Genomic DNA, 26,999 nt, shown 5'->3' on the forward strand with positions numbered 1-26,999 from the left:
TAGGTCACTTCCGGTACAAGCCTCCCCGCTGGACACTTGAGGGCGGAAGAGGTTGCCTTCGCTTCCCTGCCTCCCCTTCGACTCATCCTCCCTCCCCGAGTGTTCTGGCTCAGGAGGTAAATGAAGCCAGAGACTTCAACTAAAAGCCATGCATTTGGGGGACGAAGAAAACAATTCAATTCAAAAGACAAAGTGAACTTAGCATTTTGCAGCAGGGGAGCAAGCAGAAGCGTCCAAGAGAGCCACAAGTCGAGTCCATAGTTCAGGAACGGTGGTTCTCAACCTGTGCGTTCCCAGATGTTTTGGCCTTCAACTCCCAGAAACCCTAACAGCTGGTAAACTGGCTGGGATTTCTGGGAGTTGTAGGCCAAAACACCTGGAGACGCACAGGTTGAGAACCACTGGTTCAGGAAGGATGTCTCATTCTCTTTTGGTATGGCTACACTGCAGAAGGAACGCAGTCTGATGCCGCTTTAAGTGCTATGGTTCAGTACTATGGAATCCTGGGAGTTGTAGTTTGATGAAGCACCAGGCCTCTTTGACATTGTGAGAGTACAACTCGCCCTGGCAGATAAAGTGATGTCAAACTGTGTCCATTCTACAGTATAGACCAGGGGTCCTCAAACTAAGGCCCGAGGGCTGGATACGGCCCTCCAACGTCATTCACCCGGCCCTCACTCAGGGTCAATCTAAGTCTGAAACGACTTGAAAGCACAACAACAACAACAATCCTATGTCATCAGCTGAAAGCAGGCCCACACGTCCCATTGAAATACTAATAATTTTATATTTGTTAAAATTGTTCTTCATTTTAATTATTGTATTGTTTTAAAGTGTTTTTGCACAACAAATAAGATACGTGCAGTGTGCTTAGGAACCCATTCATGTTTTTTTTCCAAATTATAATCTAGCCCTCCAATAATTTGAGGGACTGTGAGCTGTCCTTCTGTTTAAAAAATTTGAGGACCCCTGGTGTAGACTGAGGGCCCTTCCACACAGCCCTATATCCCAGAACATCAAGACAGAAAATTACACATTATCTGAGTGTTCTACACAGCTCTATATGCCAGAATAAAAAGGCTGAAAATCCCATAATATCTGCTTTGAACTGGGTTATCTGAGTCCACACTCAGAGAATGTGTGATTTTCAGCCATAATATTTTGGGATATAGGGCTGTGTGGAAGGGCCCTCAGATAACCCAGTTCAAAGCAGATAATGTGAGATTTTCTGCCTTGATACTCTGGGATATAGGGCTGTGTGGAAGGGCCCTCAGATAACCCAGTTCAAAGCAGATAATGTGGGATTTTCTGCCTTGATATTCTGGGATATAGGGCTGTGTGGAAGGGTCCTGAGGCACCTTAAGTTGACATCCATGGAAAAGGTCTTAGGAGGGACTGTGGCTCCTAGGGCCCTTCCACACAACCATGTAACCCAGAACATCAAGGCAGATAATGTCACAATATCTGCTTTTAACTGGGTTATCTGGGTCCACACAGCCATATATTCCAGTTCAAAGCAGATAATGTTTGAGATTTTATTAAGCTGTGTGGAAGGGGACTGAGTGTTGACTCAGATAACCCAATTCAAAGCAGATATTGTGGGATTTTCTGCCTTGATATTCCGAGATATAGGGCTGTGTGGAAGGGCCCGGGCTCTTCAGATCCCAGGATATTCCCTATGATGTTGTGCTTAAGGCCAGTGTTTCAGTGTGGAACTCAAAAGCAATTCCATACTACCGGATCATGTCTAGTTTGTGCCAACTTGTAGGCCTCCTGGCACTCAAAAAGTGCAATCATTTCACAGGATGGCCTTGATGTAAATCCTCTTGAGAGGAAGAAGGTTAATAGAAGCGTGGAGTAAGGACATTTCATAGTATTTTCTTTCTCTAAATTTCGGATATCTACCTGCTTTGAAAAAAATCACTTTGTTTATATTCACTTGCTTATGGGCTTTATTTTTATCCCACCTTTCTCCCGACATAGGGACTCAAGGTCACTAACAACAAACATGATACAATGCAATACAATGTTTAAATATGAATATAAAAAATTAAAAACAATTACATCTCTGTGTCATGAAACATACAAATTAAAATGCAATAAAATACAGTTAAAATTACCATTAAAAACTATTCCCACCACCCCCCAAATTCCACCCACAGCATCTTTTGCTTTCTAGAGCCAGATATTGTGATGTTCTTTCAAGTCATTTATTAAGAGCAGGTTTGCCATCATCCTCTGAGGATGAGGCCCCATCTACACTGGATATAATCCAGTTTCTGAATCCTGATTGTTTGCTTTGAATTGGATTATATGGCAGTGTAGACTCATATAATCTAGCTCCTAGCAAATACTCTGGATTCAGAAACTTAATTATATGGCAGTATAGATCAAGCCTGAAAGAGTGTGACCTGCATAAGGTCAGCCAGTGGGTTTCCATGGCCAAGAAGGGATTCAAACCTTATTTTCCTGAATCTGAGTCTGGCACAAACCACTGCACTACCCTGGCTTTTATTAATTACAACATTCAACAGCAATTAATAGACATTTCCACTTCATATGTTCAAAAGTGGGTCCTGGTCTTCCCTGTCTCCAATTGATATTACTAGCAATTCCTATTTTGTTAAATGATGAAATTAGACTCCTGTGTATTCTATGCCAAATCTTAAATCCATGCAAGTCTGCATGTTGCCCTGCTTCTTTTCCCATTTTCCTTTGTCCTGTTCTGGTCATTTACTCCCCTCCCCCCTTTTTTTAATGTGTAAAATGAGAAGGCGTCAGAAAGAAGGGCTGTCCAAGGAATGCTCAGGCATGTCTCTGAACTACAGTTCCCAGCATGCCTTTGTTTCCCATGCACCAGTTTTGAAGAGAGCAGGACTTGAAATACAATACCCGTCATGCTCCATTTTCCCTAGTAACCCAGGGTGGAACAGGCAGTTAACGGGTGAGGCTGTATTTCTAGCCACCTTGGTGAGCACCAGAAACAAAACTGACTGCTTGCCTTGGTCTGGGCTGTGGGGCTTCTATGGGCTTCTATGATAGTTTGCATTCCCCTTACTGCTGCCCTCCTGTGTAGTTTCCTTGCAATCTTGAAGTCTGGTTGCCCAAAGGAAACTATGCAGCAGTGTGTGTCATGAGAGCATTAACCTCCAGCTGTTGCTGTTCCCCAGGCTCCCCGCTGCTGCCTTGGCACCCCCTGAACCCCTCCTCTGCCTGGGGGGCCTGAGTCCTGCTGATGCCTGCCACAGAGATGCAAGACCTCCGTCGGTCCTACACTCGGCTGTGCAAAGAGAGTGGCGGGGAGCCCCAGGAGAGCATCCTGCAGCACCTGGAGCAAGCAACGAGTAGGAACCGCTTGGATTTTGCCACACACAGCCTTTCGGTGGACACCTGTGGTGCCCTGGGCAAGCTTTTGCAGGATGAGCTCCAGTTCACAGAGATAGCCTTGAGCGACTGCATGCTGAGCGAAGAAGGTGAGGCTTCACCTCTTCAGGAAGCCCTCAATGTGGTTTCCTGGGCACTGAGGGGGCACATGCACAGTAGAATTCACGCAGTTTAACACCCTGCCATAGCTCAGTAATGGGACCTGTAGGCTGTTAGGAATTGTGGGAGTTGAAGTCCAAAACACTCAGAGGGCCAAAGTTTGCCTGTGCCTGCTGTAAAGTGAATGTAGTTTGACATTGCTTTAATTGTAATGGCAGAATGCTGTAGAGTTGTAGTTTTACAAGGTCTTGAGCCTTCTGTGCCAAAGAGTGCTGGAGTCTCACCAAATTTCAACTCCTATAATTCTGTAACATTGAGCTGTGGCACTTTAAAGTGATGTCAGACTAATTCTACACTAATTCTACAGTGTCGCTGCACCCAAGGTCATTTGTGAGTTTGTTTCATGTTCTTCTCCCTTTTTTTCAATAAGATTGTTTTTGATGCTATGTAGCTTTCTGGTGTTTGGCATCTAAAACGGCATCCGCCCTACAATTAACTATGCTTTTTAAATTCAGAGCGGTATACTGCAGAGCTGCTAAACTTGCTGACTAAAAGGTTGGTGGTTTGAATTCAGGGAGTTGGGTGAGCTCCTGCTGTTAGCCCCAGCTTCTGCCAACCTAGCAGTTAAAAAAACATGCAAATATGAATATATCAATAGGTACCACTTCTGTGGGTAGGTAACGGTGCCCCATGCGCCGTTACCGGCCACATGACCTCGGAGGCATCTATAGACAGTGCCGGCTCTTTTGGTTTAGAAATTGAGATGATTACCACCTCCCAGAGTCGGACAAGACTAGACTCAATGTCAAAGGGAAACCTTTACCTTTACTTTTAACTGTAGAAAATCTCATTTAGGTTAGTAAAATGCACAGGACCACACTACAAAAATGCAAGAAGACTCCGCTTGCCCAGAGTTACAATTGCTTGGCTTGAAGATCTACATTTGGCAAATTTTCTGCCTGCGGACTAGCAGGATTACGATGTGGAACGGCATCTACATGACACTGAAGGACAGAGGATGCATTCTGCACTTTAGAATTAATGTAGTTGACGCCACCTCAACTGTCATTAATTGATGCTATGGAATCATAGGAGTTGCAATTTAACAAAGTCTTTAGCCTTTTCTACCAAAGAGTGCTAGTGCCTCACCAAACTACAACTCCCAGGATTCCATAGCACTGAGCCATGGCAGTTAAAATGGCATCTAACGGCATTAATTCTATAGTGTGGATGCACCCTGTGGTAGTGAAAGCATCCGTTCATGTTCTTTTATCCTCTGGGCTTCTTACTCCTCATTTAATTGCTGACTTTTACCTTCAGTTTGGCATCCTACAGGGTATGTTTTAGAGGGTTGTGCAAATGGGCTTCTCAAAAGCTGGATCTACACTGCCCTATATCCCAGGAAATGATCTCTCAGATGGTCTGCTGTGTACTGGATTATATGAGTCTACACTGCCAGATAATCTGGAATAAGCAGATAATCTGGGATTTATTTATTTATCATGTCAGGGGCAGACCAGACAGTTGCATTGCATTTTTAACAAACAAACAAACAAAACACAAAGTTTGCAAGCTTGGTAGTTGATTAAATGTCCTTTGACCAGTAGCTGGCCACTTGGAGTACCTCTGGTGTTGCTGCAGGATCTAATCCTGGAATATCGGATAGTGTAGATGCAACTGGATTCCTAAAATAAGGCAAAACTTAATAAGAATTCATCACGGATCAACAGTAGCAGCATTTGACTCCCGTGTCAGTGGAGTGGTGAATTAGTTTTAGGTTTCATCTGAATTTTAGAGGAAGTATCCAAGGAGAAGACGATCCCACAGTTCCTTTAAAATTTGAATTAATATATAGAACTGATTCATTGCCCCACTCACTTCAAGACTACACACCACCACTAGGAATAATTCACGGTGAGTAACATTCTTAGTTCATGTATAATAAGTGACAAAAGAAGAATTGTAGCACCTTAAACATCAACTGATCTCCTATCAAGAAATTATTCTTTGTGTTTTACCCTAAATATCACTTTGTGTATTAGGAGTAAAGTATTGATCTTCCAGGTACAAGAATGCACTAGCCTTCCTTTTCTCTTGCAGGAGCTAAGCTGTTACTCCATGGTCTTTGTGCTAACTCTGTTGTGAAATCTTTGGATCTGAAGGTAAGTCTGCTGACCCACTTGAAACATAAAAGCATAGTCTACAATGAAACTTTAGCTTTTGGAAACAGATAACCAGGCTGGGCTGAGGAATTGTCAGTAGAAAGCTCATTGTGATTTCCTTCTTAGGGTGCATCTACACTGTTAATTTAATGCAGCTTGACACCACTTTAACTGCTATTACTCAGTGCTGTGGAATCATGAGAGTAGTGGTTTGATGAGGCACCAGCACTCTTTAGCAGAGAAGGATAGAGTTCTTGTAAAACTACAGTCCCCACAATTCCATAGCATTGAGTTAAAGTGGAGTCCAACTTTACTGCTATAGCTGAATGCTATGGAACCATGGGGATTGTAGTTTTAAGTCTTCTCTGCCAAAGATTGCTGGTGCCTCGCCAAACTACAAATCCCATGATTCCATAGCTCTTAGCCAGGGCAAGAATGGTCAAACTGCATTCATTCTACATTGTAGATGCACTCGTAAGTCACTTCCTGTTTAAAGGCTAATACAGGCTAATGCAAGCATGGGCAAACTTCAGTCCTCCAGGTGTTTTGGACTTTAAACTCCCACAATTCTTAACAGCCTGTTAGGAATTGTGGGACTTGAAGTCCAAAACACCTGGTGGGCCAAAATTTGCCCATGACTGGGCTAGTGGCATTTGGGGGCATAAAATTAAAAGGGATGATTTGGCAGGGAACAAAACAGCTATAGAGCCACATGCAGTTCATGAACCACAAGTACTCCACCTCTGCTTTAGGCCATGAAAAGACATTTCAATGAAGTCTTCAAAACCTGTTGCAGTTTTGAGAATCCCAGCTCAGGGGATGTTTCTAGTCTTCACACTTGCAGAAATAGGCACTATTATGAAACTAGCTTTTTTTATATTTGCACAAGTAGGTGTGTATCAATTATTTGGTGTTATAGATTTGCAGCACAGTTTACCTGACGTGGTTTCCTCCCTAAAGGAATCCTGAGAATTTGTATATTTATTATTAAAAATCTGTTCTGCCTCTCTGTTCACAAAATGATGAAGGTGATGTAAAGAAAATAAACCACAAAACAATACTTCAAAAATTAAAATACATAACCAAAATTTTACCTGAAGTATAATTACCTTATGTGAGGAGGATAAAAATGTCATTTCTATAAGTTTCTGATTCTCAAGGTTCATAGAACAAGGTCATGATATAAAAAATTAATTAAGTCAGCCTCACATTTATAGTGTAGATATACTGAGGTCTTCCTCAGTAAACAGATTTGCAGCAGGTCAGACCTTGAAAGTATTGTTGAAAGCTTTCATGGCCGGAATTACTGGGTTGTTGTATGTTTTCTGGACTGTATGGCCATGTTCCAGAAGCATTTTCTCCTGACGTTTCACCGGCATCTATGACAAGTATCTTTAGAGGCTGTGAGAGCTTGGAAGATTCATTATTTCGATTATCATCCCTGGAATCATTTTACCTGGCGCAGTGGTTCTCAACCTGGAGTCCCCAGATGTTTTTGGCCTTCCAGAAATCCTAACAGCTGGTAAACTGGCTGGGTTTTCTGGGAGTTGTAGGCCAAAAACATCTGGGGACCCCAGGTTGAGAACCACTGTTAGAGTATTGTGGAGGCTATAAAAATAGTCTTTCCAAGCTCTGCAGATGGGTAGAACTGCCAGACTTTTCCAGCAGATACTGATCGGGACTGGTTCTTTGCAGGGAAACAACCTTCGAGCTGTAGGAGCAGAGACTCTGGGGAAATTGCTCCGGCAAAACAAGTCTATCAAAAGGTGAGCTATAACAGGGAGATTTGCAATAAGGTGTAGGCTGCTTTTGGATTTTAGTTGTGGTAATAGTGTATGTACGTGCATATGCAAAAGTGGTACAGAACATGAAAGAGGATTCATGTTTTATCCTTTTTGTGAGGATATGTGAGTTTTCCATACTTCTTCCTAGCTTGATTCTGCCTTTAATGTGGGCTGTTTGCCTTTTGTACTTGATAGTCTCACTTTGGAGTGGAACAACCTGGGTATATGGGAAGAAAGCTTTGCTGTGTTCTGCGAAGGCCTGGCAGCCAATGGTCACCTCCAGCGCTTGGATGTGCGCAATAACCAGATCAACCACCAGGGGGCAGGAGAGCTGGCCATGGCTCTGAAAAGCAATTCCACCCTGCAGGAGCTGGGTAAGACTAGACACTCTGAGCCAGGGCTTCTAAAACTGTGGGCCCAGACCCCAAATGAGGTCCCTTTAGGTAATTGGTGAGGTCATGAAAAAAAATTGTCAACAGTGAAAGGTTTTTGAACGCCATCTGCTGACTCTGTTAGACATTTACACAAATCTGTTTGCAACAACATGCAGTGTTTACAGTGGACTCTCCAGAAAGTACTTAATTAAAAGGAAAATTGGCCTGTTTAGCAAGCCTAGCAAATCCTGATTTATTAGGAAAACTTATCAACTGTCCTTCATTGTATCACGGTAGCAAAATATTACTGTATATATTTTCCAGAATTTAGAAAAATTATTTTGTTGGGCTGAAGCTGTAGCCCACAAAAATAATATTTTACTACATTAGCCCACTAAACAAGAGCAGCTGAAAGCACAAAACTCATGTTTTTGCCAGGGTGTTCTCAACTGCTGAATTTTCTGGCTTTCCTTTTTTCTGTTTCTCTAAGCAGTGCTTGGGGAGGTGCTCTTCTCACATGATAATCTAACTCTGAATGTTGTTGTTGCTGTTGTGTGCCTTTGAATAGTTTTGAAAATCTGGGAACCCTAAGAGGAATCAATAATAGGTTTTTTTTTTTCCTGGGGCAGAGAGTATGTGACTTGCTCAAGGGCACCCAATGGGTTTCCATGGCTGAGAGGTGAATCAAACCCTGGTCCCCAAAATCTTAGTCCAACGTTCAGACCGTTATGATACCTCGGCTCTGAGGTATCATAACGCCAATCTGCTTTTCAAACTGAACTCTGAATGCCAGGAGAGATGAAGCCAAATTTCTAGGATAGTATATCAGCATAACTCCTGACTGGAGATCACTGTGTTGCCAGTTTTGCTACCACTATGTTTCCCCTTCTATTATTTCTTGGTAATTTCAGAGCCTATGGTACAGGAGCATGTTAGAATACCTTCCTGCATCACAGAACACTGCAAGATTGCAGACTTTTTTGTAGCATGTCCCATCTGAAACAAGAAGGAAGCAAGACATAGTGGCTACTGCTTCAGAATGAAGCCTTTCTAGGGAAACGGCATGGGGGAGCTGCAAAGCAGGGGAGAGGAACAGGTTTTTGTGGAAGTGACTGTGGTATGGCAGTGCAGTTGCAGTGGTGCCAGAAGTACAGCACTTGGAGGGCTACATAAACAATTGGGGGGCTACCTGTAGGCAGTAGGCATGGGCAATCCATGGTTCAAAAGGGTTCTAAAGTACTTACAAAACTAAAGTTCTAGTGGTGAAAACTAGGGGGCGCTGGTGCTTTGTTTCTACAGTGTTGCTAAACTTCTGGTGGTGAAAATTTCAGAACTCTTAACAAAATTTTCAAAAATTCATTATTTCATTATTGGCGATTTTTTAAAATCATAGAACCAATTAGGAACTTCCATTTATAATGAAATTTTGAATTTTTTGTTAAGAGTTCTGAAATTTTTACCACCAGAACTTTAGCAACACTGTAGAAGCAAAGCACCAGCGCCCCCTAGTTTTCACTACTAGAACTTCAGTTTTGTAAGTACTTTAGAACCATTTAGATTAGAACCATGGATTGCTCATGCTTATTAGGCAGTGTGTTCTCTGACTTGTGAAAACATTTGGTCCTATGAAGTAATAATGTCAGTCTTGCACATATTTATTTATTTATTTACCATACTTGTATCCCCCCTTTCTCAACCCCAAAGGAGACTCAAGGCAGCCTTACAAAGGCCACAATCAATGTATACATACAGTGATGGATAAACAAAACATTAAAACCAACCAATTAAAACATAGCACAAAACAACAATTAAAACCACATAATCCAAGTCATATTCCAAGGCCAGTTCAGGTTGTGATTAAATTAATTTATAATCTCTTATTGCCTTGCTCCCATGATTGACCAAAAGCCTGATCTCAGAGCCATGTTTTTAGGGTTTTTTTCTCAAGGCCAGGAGAGAGGAGGGCAATCTAATTTCACTGAGAAGGGAGTTCCATAGACGAGGGGCCACCACTGAGAAGGGCCCGTCTCTCGTCCCCATCAGTCGCACTAGCCTCCAAGGTGGATCATAGATCATATGATTCTGTATTATCTAAATGTAATTCAAGCATTTCCTGTGTTGTTGCTGTTGCTATTGTTCTTAATATATACATAAACAGGGAAGAAATCGATCCCTGCTTCTGTTCTATTGCAAGGATTTGTAAGGACAGAAATCTTGGTGTTGGTGTGCAAAATGTCTATTCACATGCATACTCTGGTGATTCCCCATGATCCTTCTGTCTTTTATTCCTCTAATCTTCTTGCCAGGTGGGTTTTGTTATCTGCAATTTATTTAAACCACTTTTTAGCCCAATATTGAGAGCACTTAAGTGTAAGGTGTGCCTAAGTGCCCCTAAAATCAGTACTCCTAAAATTAACATTCTTAATTTTTCGCTAAAAGAAGGCACCTAAATGAAGAACTGTTACAGTTCCTTTCTCCATCAAGTCCAGATGAAATCCAGATGAGAGAAAATCTTGCAGGAAATTAGTTTTCCATTTCCTTCCTTAAACCCAATTCTTCAAAGTTAAAGATTTCTCTAAATTGACTCTGTAATGCCAGTCTCCAAAGGCAGCCCAGATTCAACTCCTGACATTCCAAAACTTGAGAAAAGCAGTCCTAGTGTTATATTGGCAGCCTGTATCACGTGCAATGCTTTTGCTTCTCACTTAGATCTACGTTGGAATAACATTGGGCTACTGGGAGGCCGGGCACTCCTGAATTGCCTGCATAGCAACCGGGCACTACGACAACTGGAACTGGCCGGGAACAATGTCCCCAGCGACATTCTGAAGGCTGTGGGTGAGCAACTGTGCCAGCCCCTGCGTACTTTGCGTTCTCAATTTAGTCATTATGCCAGGCCTGCTTATCTGTGCAATTGAGTGGACATGTAGTTCTCCAGTATGAAACTAAATAAAATGGAAGCAAGATTTTCAAAAGAGATTCTGAAGTTGGGAATATATATTGTAGGGTTTGAAGTGTGCACGTGGTGGTATTCTGAAGCATTTTTAGAGTGAAAACTATATATTGAGGAGCAACAATGTATTTATTTATTTATTTATTTATTTAGAGGTTTTCTATACTGGCCATCTCAACCTTGACGAGGGACTCAGGTCGGTTTACAGCATATATAAAGTACAATCATATAAAAGAACAACAAGTGCAAATCATTACATATTAAAATAGTACAACACAGTACAGTAAAAACATCATCATTACAGTTTCCTAAGCCAAATCGTCAATCCAGTCATAGTCAATGGGAAAGGAATATGGTCTTTATGGTCTACTTGTAGTGGAATGTCACTGTATAAAGCAGCCTAATCTGTGGTTTACTTTATAAGGTTTTAGCTATAGTTTTACATGTTTTAGCCTGTGATAAATTATCTCTGTTGGGGTTATGATAAGTTTTATCTTTGGTTAATTTTGTTTGTCATTCCGTTTAAAATTAGGCTGTTTATCTTGTTTGATATGTTCTGTTTTGATGTAATTTGTTTATATTTCTTCTCATTTGGCATTGAATGTTTGCCATATATTTTGGAAACCGCTCTGAGACCCTTCAGGGAGATAGGGCGGTCTACAAATTATTTATTTATTTATTTATTACAAACCACATGTTGAAAAGTAGAGGACAAATTAAAAAGTTGTCAGTGATGAGGAGACATATGAGTTATCAGAGTTAACCAGAGGAATATCTGACTGTTCACTGCTGGTATTACAGTCCCATGGAATATATAGAATTTGGTGGAATTTCAGTGTTGCTTGTCTCTCTCTCACTGTCTGGCTCAGATCAAGCCATGGATCATAACCAAGAACGTCAAAGTATCCTCTACAAGAGTCGTAACATGACGCAAGTGCTGAGCAAAGAGGTGTTGAGCTTGAAGGAAGAGAAAGCGAAACAGGTTGGTTACTTAACACTTTTATGGGTGTAGGCAGAGCTTCTCCAGCAGCATGTCCTTGGTGCCCATGTGATTATCCTGAAGTACCTGGCAGGCCATTGCTGCCTCCTGAAGTGCCCCGCCTCACTGCTGCTGTGTGGCCAGACAATGCCTCTGATACTTTATCATGGGTGGATGGAATCATTTATTATTTAATTAATTGGAACTATTTTTAAAGTCTTTCAAGATGCAGCCCTCAAGTAAGATAAAAAAACAGTTGCCAAAATAATTTTTAAAAATCTACCCTAATTATCTTTCCTAATAGTCAGTTAAGGTAGGAGACACTATGAGATATAAGAGGAGTAAAGCAACTAGAGCAGGGGTCTCAGGTAATCTTCCCTTGTTGGCTTGTCTTACTCCTTCCTTCCTTACCTCTTTTGTTATGGGATCCTTTCCTCCCTACTGACCATTAGCACCTGCTGTTCTGTAGAAATAAACCAGTTGGAGAATGCAACTATATGGTCATTACTCACATTCAGTCTTTCTAATAGTTTGTACCTTTATTTTCCCCTTAAGAGCTGATGGCAAGCTATTACTAGCAGAGGAAGGAAACCTTATTACTCTTGTCTTCTGTACCAAGGATTGTTCTTGTGAAACCTTCTGTCTCGACTCCTACATCCAGGGAGCAGAGCTGAAATCTAAAGCAGTAAAAGCCTTCTGGTTCCCCAAAATCTGGCCAGTTTGGCCTCCCCAAAAGACCTGCATTAGTCTAGCTAAAGACCCTGGCAGCTTGGTCTCAAAGTAACACATTGAGTTTTGCCAGGTTTTCTTTTTTGTTGTGGCCTCTACATTCACTCATTCTGTTCCTTTGTGGAAATTGTTTGTTGCAATTTCTTGGTTCCATGCTACGTTTTGTCAAGGGTTTCCTCCCATTTAAGCAAGGCATTGCTTGTTGAGATGGTTATATGGTTTGAAGGGCATTTTTTCTCTTCTTTAAATTGTTTAATTTTTTAAATAGAATTATAGTGCAAAAGTGCCATTTTGCTGATATGCTAAATCACTATTACAAAGCAAAAAAGAAGGAAGGAAGACATTGGGAAATTTTATTTTGATATGTCTTTGAAATACTAAGAAACCCACTGGAAGTTGCTGATAACATGTTACAATTAGTGCTAGGGAATAATAATAATAACAGTAATAGTAATAATACATCTTTATATATATCCCACTTTTCTCCCTAACGGAACCCAAAGCGGCTCACAATATAATGCAGTACAAATCAAATCTCATTTAACATAACATACAAAACAAAAATCACACAAAGCATAATAAGAAATAAAATATAAATAAATATTAACCATTTAAAACGTTTAAAACTAATTAGAATTATTGTGGAGCCTCATCAATTAAATAGTATAGTTTGCTAAGCTCAGTGCAAATCAACCTTGCTGTCATTCTAATCAAGGCCATCAGTGATGTCACCAGTAATAAACACGAGTCAGCAAGAAAATGAAGAGAAGTCTTCACACACAAAAACCTCTGAAAAACAAAATTCCCCACTAGAGCCCAGGTGAAACAGAGTCTAAAGTAGAGCGTCAGCAGAGAAGCCAGCAGCCCCAAGCCAAGCCAAGCTTGGTTTCAGTACTAAGTTGATGTTCAAAGGAGGGCTGGTTGATAAAATTCCCCAGTACTGTCATCCTATAAGGTATCAGTGACTTAAAGTAACTTCAGGCTATGGCTAGCTAGCAGCGAGGTCACAGCAAAATGCCATTAAGAAAGTGGGGGTTGGGGAGGAAAGCAACATCAACTAGTACCATATCCTCTCGACACATACGCCTCCTCTGTAAGAATCCTAAGAAAGTGAAATGCTTCCTGCCAATAGCTATTTTTACTAAGGAATCATCTCTCTTTCCTTGACAGAGTTTGCACGATGCTGTTTCATCTTGATCTTTGTGACCACAAATATTTCTCTAATGGACAGTGTAGTGCAGAAGGTTTTGGCATGAACTGGGCAGACAGGGACCCAAGCCTCTGCTCAACCACATAGCTGACTAGTTAATCCAACTTTCCTTACAGATTTAATGCCAGGTTAACACGAGGGGGCATCTCTATATATCTCTCTTGTGTTTATTAGGACACAGCTGTGAAGATCTCATATATCTCTTCTCTGCTGAGTTTTGCTATGTTTTAGCTAATGGTGATGCTGCCCCAGCGCAAAGATAAGAGTGCATGTATTTTAAGTGTGTAGTGCTAAGGCCCGAGGGCCAGATATGGCCCTCCAAGGTCATTTACCCGGTCCTCGCTTAGGATCAACCTAAGTCTGAAAGCACACAACAACAACAACAACAATCCTATCTCATCAGCCAAAACCTGGCCCACACTTCCCATTGAAATACTAATAAGTTTATATTTGTTAAAAGTGTTCTTCATTTTAATTATTGTATTGTTTTAAAGTGGTTTTTTTTACACTACAAATAAGATATGTACAGTGTGCATAGGAATTTATTCAATTTTTTTCAAATTATAATCCGGCCTTCCAACTGTTTGAGGACTGTGACCTGGCCCTCTGTTTAAAAGTTTGAGGACTCCTAGTGTAGTGTTAATTTTGCATTTCTGTCTTTCAGTTCCTGGGTCTGATGGACACTATTGACAAACAACGAGAGGAGATAACTCGCAGCAGCAGGTGAGTTAAAGGCAACATACGATGTCCTCCTTGTCTAAGGACTCTTCACATGACCCTTTGGGGCTGTGCTGTTATGTCGTCAGTTGCTGGCAAAAGTAAAGGTGCACAGAGGAGCTTTTGGCGCCCTGCGTGCCCTCCCTCCTCCTTCCATCATACAGTGGGGACGGAACAGGGTGTGTTGGCACCGTGTCCTCATCAGATGGGAGAAAGTGCAGTAACGCATGGCAACACACATTGCCCTGTTGCCCTTTTCCCCATCATATGGAGGAAAAAGGAGGAAAGTGCAGGTAGCTCTGTCAGAATTACCCAAAACATACTTTCCTTCCCTTCCAGCGCTTCCCCTCCACTTTCGGAAGAATAAGGGCAGGGCTGTCGTCTGATGACACTCAGCAGTCCCTGTCCAAGCCTGGCCAACACTGGCAAAAGAGGGCTGTTTTAGTCCCATGTGAAGAGGTCCTAAGTCAAAGCAGTACTGTCATAGTTGCAAAGATATGATCTAGCTTGGCTCAGCATTCTTCATTCTGTGGTTCAAACCAATAAAACATGGCAGTAAAACATGTCTGATGTCAAAATATAAGATTATGAACAATACCAGGCATGGAGCCAAACAGTATTAATCATATTTCAGTACAACTTCCAGAAGATTAATGGAGAAGACATGAAAATTGTAATTTTTCTCTGTGGAATGATCCTTGACTTGTCCAGGGGCCATATCAAAATCCATAATTTTGCCCCCCAAAACAGACCTCAACTTACATGTGAAGTCAACTTATACATGAATATATACAATATTTGTCCATAGTTTATAGTGACTGCTCCAGAGATAACACTAGTACATGGAAGTTTAAAGCTTACTACTACTACTACTATTGTTGTTGTTGTTGTTGTTGTTGTTGTTGTGAAATGGGTTTGGAAATGGATGCAGAAACTGGTTAGCATGCATAAGCTTTCATCGTCTCTCCTTTTCCTGCACCCTCCTTGCTATCTCAAATCTTGTGTTGAAGGGTTTCTCAGTCATCTGGAGCAGATTTTGAGGGCATGTGATATCCACAGAGGAAAGGAATGAATCACTCCCCTCCTAGGTCCACTAGCTAAAACAGCCCCATCGGGGAAATGATACCATCAAATCTAACTCAGCATCTTTGTTGATTAGATTTTTGACATAATGAATCACAGAAGCTAAAGGCAACGTATAATAGACCAAGAGGATATGTCATAGTGGTAACTGTGATACCTGTTGGGCTGCTTAAGATAAGTAATAAATGCTCAATTATTTTAAAGTCCTTTTCCCCATTTGTTGTATTTGTCTCATTTTACCCAGTTTAATGTCACTTTTGTCACAACTTTGCTATCTGAACAACTGGCCTTGACATGATATGTGTTTGTAGTTGGTTGGTCTTCTCTCTGAAATTTGTCCTCTGCTTTCCCTTCAGGGTATCAACAGCACGAGTTGGGCAGCTACAGGAGGCCCTGAATGAGCGACAGTCTGTGATGAACTCTTTAAATGCAAAGTAAGGAGGAGCAGGACTTCTAAAGCAAGTTGGGCAAATGGTTAAAGAAACCGTGATATCATTTTCAAGATAATCTGATAATAGATTTCTAGTCTGAAGGGATTGTGGGCATTGCTCAGCCTTGTATTTCAAATTAACAAGGAGTTGTGGCAGGAGAATGGTGACTCATAATGTTGGAAGGGATCCTAAATGTCATCTAGTTCAACTCCTCCTGACACTGTAAGAATACAAAAAACAAATGATGATGATGATGATGATAATCCCTGAAGACAGTAATCCAACCTTTATTTTAAAAACTCCAGCCAAAGAGAATCTGTCACCTGTTAAGAAGGTAGTTTCTTCCCACTGTGCACATATACACAACTATACCCATTCCCAATCCCAACATGAGCCTTTTAAAGACAGAAGGACACATTTTTGAGAAACTGCAAGTCGCTTCTGGTGCAAGAGAATTGGCAGTCTGCAAGGAATTGACCCAGGGATGCCCAGATGTTTTGATGGTTTACCATCCTTGTGGGAGGCTTCTCTCATGTCCCAGAAGGACAGATGAAGGGCAGTCTTTACCTTTTAGCTCCTTCAGCATCCGATTCCAACCACATTTCTTCAGAAGTTGGTTTTGTCTTGCTGCACCCCATCCCCTTGTGTTCATACACAGCAAGCCCACTGAGGCTTTGGTGCTGTCTTTACAATGGCTGATGAGACCCTTTCTGCCTTGCAGGCTCCAGATGACTGAGGCGGCTTTGGCTCTGTCAGAGCAGAAGGTGTGCAACCTGGGAGAGTTGCTGAGCACAGCCAAGCAGGAGCAGGCGGAGCTGGTGGAAAAGCAGGCCAAGGAGTTGCAGCAACACAAGAAGGTAGGTGGGAGTGATGCAATCCTTGGACCGTGTGTGATTGTGAGGGAGATCTTTGACCCTGCATGAAGTCTAGGAGTAAGAGCTTTTTTCTGAGAGAAGAAGCCCAAAACTAATGAGGGCAGAGATGGTTTGGTAGGCAATGCTCAAACTGTATCTAAGGCCTTAGAACAGTGCTTCCCAACCTGTTTTTGACCATGCTCTACCTAAACATCTCTGAAATCCTGAACTACCTCCCCCCTCCCCCCCCCCCATGACATAATTCTTATCATTAAAAAAGTGAACTTCTATTCATGTAGAGGAAGCCTTTTTTGTTAGAATTTCAATTGCATGTTTGGTATTGTTTTGTCATAAAGAGACACAGGCAGTGAAGCTAGATCCAAACTTTGATGATGGTTAATGATGTGTCAGTACACGTCCTCTCTAGGCTCATTATCTATTCAAAGGGTTCTTTTCCACCAAAAAATAAAGCAAGTATTTTAACTAGCCAGCAAAATATCAGGAAAAACTTGCAGGAATTCAACATGTGAGATTTCCATGTTCAAACGTGACAAATACAGTTTTTTACTAATGAAAAAAAAATGTGCTTGATAAAGCAAAGTAATGAAATAGAACAACTATCACGTGGGAAGTAGTAATATTCAAGGTACAGTTGATCTGAGTAATCTGCATCGAATTCGGGGCCAACTTCATTGCATATATTTGGTGAGAATATGTGAGAATATCCTGTCACTTGACGTTAATATTCTTGCAGATGATTTTTTCTCTCTTTTTCAAACAAAAATATTGACTTACCTATACAAATAATAATTGCCCTTGGGATTTTTTCACAGATTTCTTGCTACATTCCTATGCAGAACAAAAAGACACTTTCATATATTTTGTGTAGCTTCTAACATTAAAAGATCACTAAGAGGTGTGGGGTGTTTGGGATGAAAGTTGCCTCACTTTTCCATGCTTATGCACTCTCTAGTTAATTCTATATTATCACCACTCCTCTTTATTAGTGGGTTTTTCACCAGCAATTATAGATCTACAACCAAAAGGTTGCAAGTTGGAAGCCCCAGGTCAGCGTGAGCTGCTGACTGACAGCCCAGTTTACTGTTGACCTAAACAGGTCAAAAACAGCTTTAGCTGTAATTAGAGAAATTAGGTACTGCTAAAAGCGGGGTAGGTGTTTTACAATTCCATAAAGAAAGAAGATCAGAAAATGCTGGGCTACCAAAAGGAAGTCCTGATGGCTCTTCGTCATAGAGGATGGAGCGACAGCACCACCTGTGGCTGGATTCGAGCCCAACCTTCCATGGCATCAAAAATCTGGACACTGAGTTGAAACAACACACCTCCTCCTGTTCTATCTGTCTCTACCTTGTCTATACAAAATGGCATTGAATGTTTGTCATGTATGTGTACTGTGATCCACCCTGAATCCCCTTTGGGGTAAGAAGGGCAGAATATAAAGTGTTGTTGTTGTTGTTGTTGTTGTTGTTATTGTTTTTTCCCTCTCTCCATTGCCACCAGCTGACTGCTGTATATATTCCGGTTTTAATTTTTAAAGAAGAAGGGAGATTGAAGAGTAGAAACAATGCTCCTTCTGGCTCTGGAGGTTAATTGGGCTCACTAACTTTCCTCAGAGAGTTGTTCCCCCTTCTTCATGTACTTCATGTACTAAAGCAGTGAGAGCTGTAGAGTAAAGTATTGTGAGGCTTTCAATCACACGTGATGAAGCTCTCAAGAAACTTTCTAAAGTTAAATTCATCCCTCAGGGTGAAATAGCTTCCCCATCCTTAATGTAAGAAAGATGAAGAGTGCGGATGAACCAGAGACACTAATGGCTGCCACTTTCTGACTTTGCAGGATTCCGCTGATCGAGAGGCAAAACTTCAGCATGAACTTTCAACAGCCAGTGAGAAAAACCTCCTGCTCAGGAACGAGGTAGGAGAAGGGTTCAGGTTTCTCCTATTTTAATTGATTTGAGATTATTCTTCTCCTCAGCCCAGTTTAACCTCTTACAAGTATTGACTGAATGATTCTACACCAGCCTATTCCACACATGTGAAACTATAATCCCCACTGGCTATCCTGGCTTGGGTTGATGAAGGTTGTAGACCAAAAGATGTAGGAGAGTGCCCTTTCTCTGGGGTTTATAGATACAGAGCTTTCACTTTGTCTCTGTATCACAAGAGCAGCTTCTTTCTAGGTAACTGAGCTAGAAAGAAGATGCAAAACACAGCAGGAGCAGCTGTTCCAGGTAAAGGAAGACCTAACCCACACAACAGCAGAAATGAAACTTCGGGCTGTACAGGCTGAAGGTGAGCATGGCTGAAAGTTTTTCTTGAAAAACTGGAGCCTAGACACTCTGGGAAAGGAACGGCATCTCTCTGATCATCGCTTTTCCTTTTTTCCCCCAGAGCGCCTGGAGATGGAGAAGAGGAGGTTCAAGCAGGTCCTGGAGGATGCAGAGGCTCTTCGGTTGAAGGAGGTAAAGAAAAGGCCATGGTGACCTTAACAGACTCTTCTGCATATGAGGGAGCAAACTAGCACCAAAATGGGAGGAACACTCCTCTAAACCATTGGTGAAAAGCAAGTACAGAGCCTTAGAGCCAAATTCAATTTTAGAGATATTTGGGGAGGCTACATTCTACTCCTGGATGGGGTCAAGTTCAGAGTGGTGCAGTGGAAAATACTGAATTCAAAGCTCTGACTCAATAACTAGGACTTAGAAAAAGCACTTCAAGTGTTTACAGTAGGGATTTAGGAGTTTGCAAAAGTGGAAAACCCACAAACAGTAGTCTCATGGGGAAGGGAGGTGATCATCTGAAGAAGCCCAGAGGTCAGACTGGGATCCCAAAGGTCCAGATTTACCCCGTGGGTGAACCTCCCCATCCCTGGTGTCCCAGTGCTCTGTTTATTCTACGGAGGTCAAAATTACTTTGAGATGAAGGAATGAAGCCATCAATTTTTGGAGGACATTGCTAAGTTTCTCCTTGTCATGCAGGTAGACCATATGACACACCATATGGAGGCAAGTGAGCATGCCCTGCAAGAACGAATCCAGCGGCTGGAGGCCACTCGTATAGGGCTAGAGGAGGTGAGTGGGACAGAAATAGTTTTGCCTTAGGAGATCATGCTACCTCATGAGCTGCTTTTTGCCTAATTTTAGTTTTCTGAAAAGAATGTATGCAATTCCTGTTTCCTGATGTTTCTAGGATTGTGTGAATCTTATTGTACTAGATTGAGTGGAAAGCCTATTCCATTCATTTCTTACGGCCTGGATTGTCATGTGCTGTTCTTCTGTTTTGTAACTAGGAATTGAGCCGAGTGAAAGCAACTGCCCTTGTAGAGCGGGGCCAAGTTGAGGAAGAGCTCATCAAAGCCAAGAACCAAGCCAGATTGGAAGAGGTAAATGCAGCTGGACAGTTCAAAGAGATTGATCTATGTGTTGTCAGAAATTCAGAGCTGTTGTTGGGGATGTCGTTTTTGCCTCTTTATCCAAAACATGTAATACAGTGGTTCTCAACCGGTGGGTCCCCAGGTGTTTTGGCCTACAACTCCCAGAAATCCCAGCCAGTTTACCAGCTGGTAGGATTTCTGGGAGTTGAAGGCCAGAATATATGCGGACCCACAGGTTGAAAACCACTGATGTAATACAGCATACTTCATGCCATATCATTATGTTTCCCCACCCATGCTAGCAGGAATCAAGTCATGTGTGTTGTGCAATGAGTCCCAATATCAGGGCTGAGGATGTGCCAAAGACCAGAGTTAGTTAATAAAGAAACCCACATTCTTAAGTCCTTGAAAGTTCAGCCGAAAAAAATAGAAATACAAACACAAACCAATAAGAGTGGGCCAAGCTGAGTTCAGAGTTCAATTAGCCAAAGTCACACTGGGGAATAACAGAGTGAGGTGAAGAAAAAAACGATAGCCAGGGTCACAATCCAAGGTCCGAAAAGCTGAGCATCTGAAAAGTAGCAGAGTCAGGGTTCAGCCAGGAAACGACAACAGTAGCTTGTTGTTTTGGATCACAGTCCAAAAGTCAAATACCAGGAGTTCTTGCAAACAAAGCCAAATTCAGATTCCAGAAGTCAAAAGCTGGGAGTACAGACCAAAGGGCAGTAAAACCAGAATCCAGATTCAGAATACAATGTCTGCTCCCCAGAGCCATTCCACAGAGCCTTCTTTATTTAGAGGTCTCAGCTGGAACTTGTCTCAATGAGCCTCCAGCTCTAATTACTGAAGCCTATGATACTTCTCTTCTTACAAAGGATGAGATATGATTAACCCTTTCTGAGGTCCCTTCTACACTGTCATGTAATCCAGATTATCAAAGCAGACATTCCACATTATCTGATCTGGATTATATGAGTCTACACTGCCACATAAACCAATTCAAAGCAGATCATCTGGATTTTATATGGCAGTGTAGAAGGGGCCTGAGTTTGCTGAAAATCCTGGGAATTTCTGTTTCTGCTGAAGACCTCTCGCAGGCAGTAGCTGAACCAGACCAGGCAGACTGCTGACCATGAAATGTGGGATGGGAACAGTGTGAATATCACTGTCCCATGATATTCAAACACTACGATGTTAGTTTTGACAGATTGGTGGTTAGAGTAGCCCTTCCGCAAGCTTCCCCCCCCCCCCTTTGGCAGTTCTATATTGAATCAACTAAGATTTCTGGTTTTATTTTATGTTGTCGTGATTGTCTTTTCCCTCTTCCTTCCTTTCCTTTCCTTTTTGCTGCTCTGAGATTGTCAGATAAAGTATATAACTAATTAACAATAAATAAGATTTCAAGAACTAAAGCTCTGCAATTTGCAGCAACAGCGCTTGGAGCATCTGGAGGAGAAGCTTAGGCTGATGATGCAGTCCCGTGATGAGGCTCAGAATTACTGTTTGCAGCAGAAACAAGCCGTGTCTGAGGCCCACGCGAAGGAGAGCCAGCTCAGCCTGCAGGTGGAAGGACTCAGAAGGCGGGTGGAAGAGCTTCAGCAGGTAAAGGGAGGCTGGCTTGAAAGGGAAGAACGTACTCCAAAACAAGGGGACCCAGCACCGGGACTCAGCACCAATCCCATCCTCAATTAGCTGCAAGAAAGTTCCATTGAATTCAGTGGAGCATAATTCTGAATCAACATGTCTAGGATTAAATATTAAATAATTCTGTTTCCATGCACACATAAGCTCAGGTATGCATATGGGCACAGATTTTTTTTAATTCTGAAATAGCAGAAAATGGTAGAGTAATTTAGAAAATGGGTCAAGACAGAGCAGCTTCACCACCCTACTCAGTTGGTGGCCACTGATGGCTTTGTTCCCTCCCTGTGTGTTGTGGATGGCAGGAGCTGAGCAACAAAGAACAGGAGAAAGTAACGGAGGTCAACAAAGTGCGAGTGGAGCTGCAGGAGCAGATTGGGCACCTGGAGGCCGAGAGGACAGCACAGGAGGGAATGCGAGAGAAGATTGCGGCCCTAGAGCGACAGATGAAAGGTAAAAGTCATGTTGAGCAGGGAAATAGATTTCTATTTCGTGTGAGGCTTTGGTGGACTCATGGGCCAGTTTTGCCTCCTCTCTCTGGACGTGCTGTGAGTAGAGTTAACCCTCCAACAAAACAGCTTCTAGTAGTGCATTTCTCCATTATTTATATTAAATATATTAGAATAAGGGGAAATGGGGTATGGATTTCACCAGAGCCTCCCAAGAAAAGGGAGTATGCAAGGTGTAAAGAATGTTCGATCAATGCTAGAAAGTTGGGGATTGAAGGAAATTTTCATTTTGACCCAGCATTTTATTGGAGGGAGGGGCAATGCCTTTACCCCCCCCCCCCCCCCGCATCACTTCTTATGCCCTGTAGCCTTACTATTGGTAATTGAATGTGACCTTTCTCTCTACCTGGTAGGCTGCAGTGGTTATGCATATAACCATAGGAACAGCTCTCCAGGGATCTCAGAGTTCTCCAGAGCAACTCTGTGGTTCACCAGACCAGAATTTGATCAAAGAGTCATCCTGGAAGACCTAGAGATTCCTAGAGAGGTGTTCTCTTGGGTAGGAGAGAACTTATTAATCTAATCCACACAAGTTATTTTGAGAAATTGAAATTTTTGTAACCTTTTGGAAAATGGCATTCATAATCTTTTCGGAAAACCAGGAATCTCTCCGAGAAGAATTAAAAGCTTGCTTGAGTCAACCTTCTCCATAGTGGTAAATATCCACTAGCATTCATGCAAGGCAATTAGGTTTCTCAGCTGTTAAACTGATATACCTAGATATCTCTTTGAACTGTTGGGGAACAAAGATATGTCAATGCACAAAAAAGCACACACACACAGCAGAGTTTCAGAAGTGTTATTTCAGTTGCCCCAAAAACATCTACTCTCCTTTAAAACATCTTGGTTTAAATCATGCTCCCAAGAAACGAAAAATAAAGTAGTCTTCATTAAAATAACATAGTTGGTTTACTCACAAATTTCATGTATCCAGCATATATGCACTTTGCATATCAATCCAGTTACAAATAGGATTTGAAGTAGTTTCTGTGTAGATAACCCAGGGCATCTTTCTTAACAGTCCCAAGTCTAAAGCATCTCTCTGTTCTGAGAGTCTGATAGAGTCTGTTCTCTAAAGCATTCTAAAAGCATACTATTTCTAAAATTAATTAATTAATTAATATATCAGCTTTTTCCCAATATAAAACCCTAAACATGTGAAACATTACTTAAAAAGAGATTATTTTAAGAATAAAACACAGATTTTTTTTCCTTAAAGCGCCAAAAGCCAGATGACTCAGTTCTGAGTTTCTGCTGGAGCTCAATAAGGATGGAACTCCCTTAGGAGGGATTTTCCCATCTGAGATGTTGCTTCAGTAAAAGTCCTGTTTTGCATATTCACCACTGTGGTCTCTCTGGTGATGGAATATATATAAACTTTTGGAAAGATTCATCAAGGAATGGACAAACTTTCAAATAAATTGGCCCCAATCTAATGGCACATTTACTGAGAGTAAGACCCACTGATTGTGCTTTGAATCTTTTCTTATAGTGTGGTCAGTAGTATTTTAAAAGACTCACCTGGGCTTGTAAGCAAGAAAAGAAACCAATTCTCAAATTTACCTGCTTTGCTATTCTCCTTTTAAGTGAAACACGGGGGACATGAGCCTGCCCCCAGTATGCTGAATTGTGACAACCATGATCCTTTGCCACTGGTCGTGCTTGCTATGGCTGGTGGTAGTTTTCATTTCAATAGCATCTGAAAGGTTGCCTATTCCCCAACTCTCTTTTAGGCTAAGAATAAACCTAGATGTATTCTAAACTGGGGAGCAGAAGGGCAAAAGGGGTGTTGTGGTTTTCTCTTAGTAAAGGTAAAGGTTTCCCCTGACATTAAGTCTAGTCGTGTTCGACTCTGGGTGGTGGTGCTCATTTTAATTTCTAAGCCGAAGAGCCGGCATTGTCCGTAGACACCTCCAAGGTCATGTGGACACCATTATTGCCTAGAGCGCCATTACTTTCCCACAGAAGCGGTACCTATTCATCTACTAACATTTGCATGCTTTTGAAGTGCTATGTTGGTAGAAGCTGGGCCTAACAGTGGGAGCTCACCCCGCTCCTCATATTCCAACCGCCAACCTTTCAGTCAGCAAGTTCAGCAGCTCAGTGGTTTAACCCGCTGCAGCACCGGGGGGGGGGGGGGGGCTGGTTTTCTCTTACTGCTGTAAAAAACACTCTTCCCCATGTTTCACTATGCTGGTACCACAAAAGTCTAAAAACACTATAATATTTCATTCTTCTTTGCACAGTGCTGTCCAGTAACCACCGGGAGGCGCTGCTGGACAAAGTGGGTGAAATCTCAAGCTTGCAGGAGAAGCTGCGGGTTCGGGAGGCAGAGATCTCAAGAATGAGGGAGGAGGAAGCCCAGCGAGCCAGCTTTCTTCAGAATGCTATTATGACCTATGTCCAGGGTTCCCCCCTGAGCACAGGAGTCCCCAAAAACTGAGCAGGAATCATGAGAAATCTTAAGGAACGGAATCACAGAATGCTAATTGTATCCAGGCTGCGGGGCCATGTGAGCATCATGGATTCTGACTCCCTTTTGACTCTGGGGATCACGCAAGAGCTACCTGGTGCTGTGCCTGAGACCTCACTAAATTTGCTTTAAAAGCCAATTCACTATCGTGCACCAAAGCCTAATCTTGTTTAAACCTGCAAACCATGTTGCAAGCCCACAGGAGTAAAGCCATCCCTTAATTTTTGAATTCACAAAAAGCCTGTTTGCCTAAGCCATGAAGATAATGTTCACCTGACTTGCTCAGGTTTGATTGTGTTTGGGGGGGGGGGGGGGGAGGATTCAGTCTGCTCAGCACTTTCATTGTCTCAATAGCAGTGTGTGAGTTGGCTTCTTAAATGATGTCACTATTTCTCATGCCCAGCCATCCTGTTCCAGAGGGACTGTGTAAGATGACATATGAAATAAGTACCCTGCTTCCAACATGTAATTGCAAAGGCAACCGTAAGCCTCCAGGTGTTTTTGGCTAACGTCTTCCACCAGCCCTACCCAGAATGGCTATGGGAATCACAATCCAAAAGCAGATTTTGGAGGGCTAGCAGTTGGCTGCCTTTGTTATAAAAGGATGAGGCTGCAAGGAGGATCTGCTTGATATATCATGATCCTAAACTACTAGGCCTTTTAGCAGAATAAGCCATTTGTCTTCCATCCTCAGGAACAGCACTATTGCTAAAGCTTTCCGAAAAGTGTCTTTATAGCGAGCATGCCTCTGCCATGAGTGCATTACCTCTTTGGCCTAAAAGCAGTTTCAGATTGAGAGTCCCAGTAGGGGCTTCGGCCTAATTCACCCATGGAGCCTTCTTAGTCTTGGTAATGAAAACAGTCACTGTACTTCCTCCCATTGACAACAGAACAGCACCTTGTCCTAAGAGCTAGATTGAACTACAAATCACCCTGATTTTGCTGCCCTCTCTCCCTAGAAGCATAAAAATTACATGCATTAAGAATGTATTTCTTAACTCCAGCTTTGAAATCAGTGTGAAAATGTTTTTTTACTTTGCCTAAGTTCAATGATTAACTAACATTTATGCTTTAAAAGTGTATTTATGTGCATAAGTGTAAATATGAAATGTTTACCTATATTTGATCCAGCAGTATATAAAATGTCTAATCTCTTCCATTTAAATTAAGAAAATGAAACATTGTGTGGCTATCTATTGTGTTGCCCTGACCTCCATTTCTTAATTTGGAGGAGGCAAAGCCCTGCTCCTAAGCTATGGATCACTGGTTTCCTCAAACAAAAGGGTGGATGTACTCTAGTATGATTAAATACAGATCTGAGGAATAATGAATTCTGATTTTTTTTCATTGCATGAGGAAAAGCTTTATCCATTTGAGATCTGTACCAAAATTGGCATGGGAAAGCACAAGGGGACTAATTTCAGTCTCAGAAACCCCAACTTCCCTTCCAAGGGAAAACAGAAATATATTAAAACACTACTGAGTGAAGCCAGACTGGTAGAAAGTAAGCAAATAGATATGCAAAACAAATGCATGAAATATAACGACCCAGTTACACCTTGGCTGTAGATGGGCTGTATAGATTTATTTCCTAGTTTGATTCCTGTTATCAACTACTTGATAACAAGAGTTGGTCTGAAATCCAAAGTCCTGAGCCAATATCTTAATAGTGCCAGCAGAACTGCTGACCGAAAGGTGGTTCGAATCCAGGAAGCAGGGTGTGCTCCCATCTGTCAGTTCAAGCTTCCCATGTGGGGACATGATAGAAGCCTCCCACAGGATGGTAAAACATCATGGCGTCCTTTGGACAATGTCCTTGCAGAAGTCCTGTTCTCTCACACTAGAAGCAACTTGTAGTTTCTCAAGTCGTTCCTGACATGGAAAAAAAAATCATCTACTTGCCAGAAAATTCAGTTCAGTTTATCATCTGTTTTGCCTGAAATGAATATTGATAAAGGAGCCTCTTTCTTTTCAAATCCAAAGAAGCTTCTAATGCAAATGGGAGCAGGGAATGGGTCTCCTATATCAAGAACCCTTTTCCTAATGCTTGTTGAGCAGAGAGGTTTCCCAAAGATCAAGGCAGGACACTTGATCTTGCATTATCAGTGTCTGATTTCCTTCTGGGACATAACTGTGAAATGTTGTACTTCTCACTATATCTATTAAAGATTAAAAAATGTGGTATTTCTTCCATAAGGTGGAACTTGAAATGCTTACTACTTCT

General features: G+C 41.9%; 1 protein-coding gene across 6 annotated transcripts; it reads left to right on the plus strand.

Annotated features, from left to right (window-relative positions):
- Nucleotides 1–14: 14 nt before the first annotated feature.
- Nucleotides 15–26,999, plus strand: LRRC45 (leucine rich repeat containing 45). 6 transcript variants are annotated; one of them, XM_060764850.2, is made up of 18 exons: nt 15–116; nt 3,171–3,473; nt 5,584–5,645; nt 7,341–7,411; nt 7,625–7,803; nt 10,513–10,641; nt 11,626–11,738; nt 14,339–14,397; nt 15,831–15,908; nt 16,627–16,762; nt 18,617–18,694; nt 18,960–19,071; nt 19,171–19,241; nt 19,758–19,850; nt 20,069–20,161; nt 21,581–21,754; nt 22,099–22,246; nt 24,549–26,999. In XM_060764850.2, exons 2-18 carry the CDS (start codon nt 3,236–3,238, stop codon nt 24,743–24,745), a joined length of 2,031 nt encoding a protein of 676 aa, XP_060620833.1. In that variant the 5' UTR covers nt 15–116; nt 3,171–3,235; the 3' UTR covers nt 24,746–26,999. The 6 variants fall into 6 exon arrangements, with proteins under 6 accessions (XP_060620833.1, XP_067319863.1, XP_060620831.1 ...); XM_060764848.2 differs by lacking the exon at nt 15–116 and adding an exon at nt 2,903–2,944; XM_060764849.2 differs by lacking the exon at nt 15–116 and adding an exon at nt 2,906–2,970.

This window comes from Anolis sagrei, chromosome 2 (assembly GCF_037176765.1).
Source record: "Anolis sagrei isolate rAnoSag1 chromosome 2, rAnoSag1.mat, whole genome shotgun sequence".
NCBI lineage: Eukaryota > Metazoa > Chordata > Lepidosauria > Squamata > Dactyloidae > Anolis > Anolis sagrei.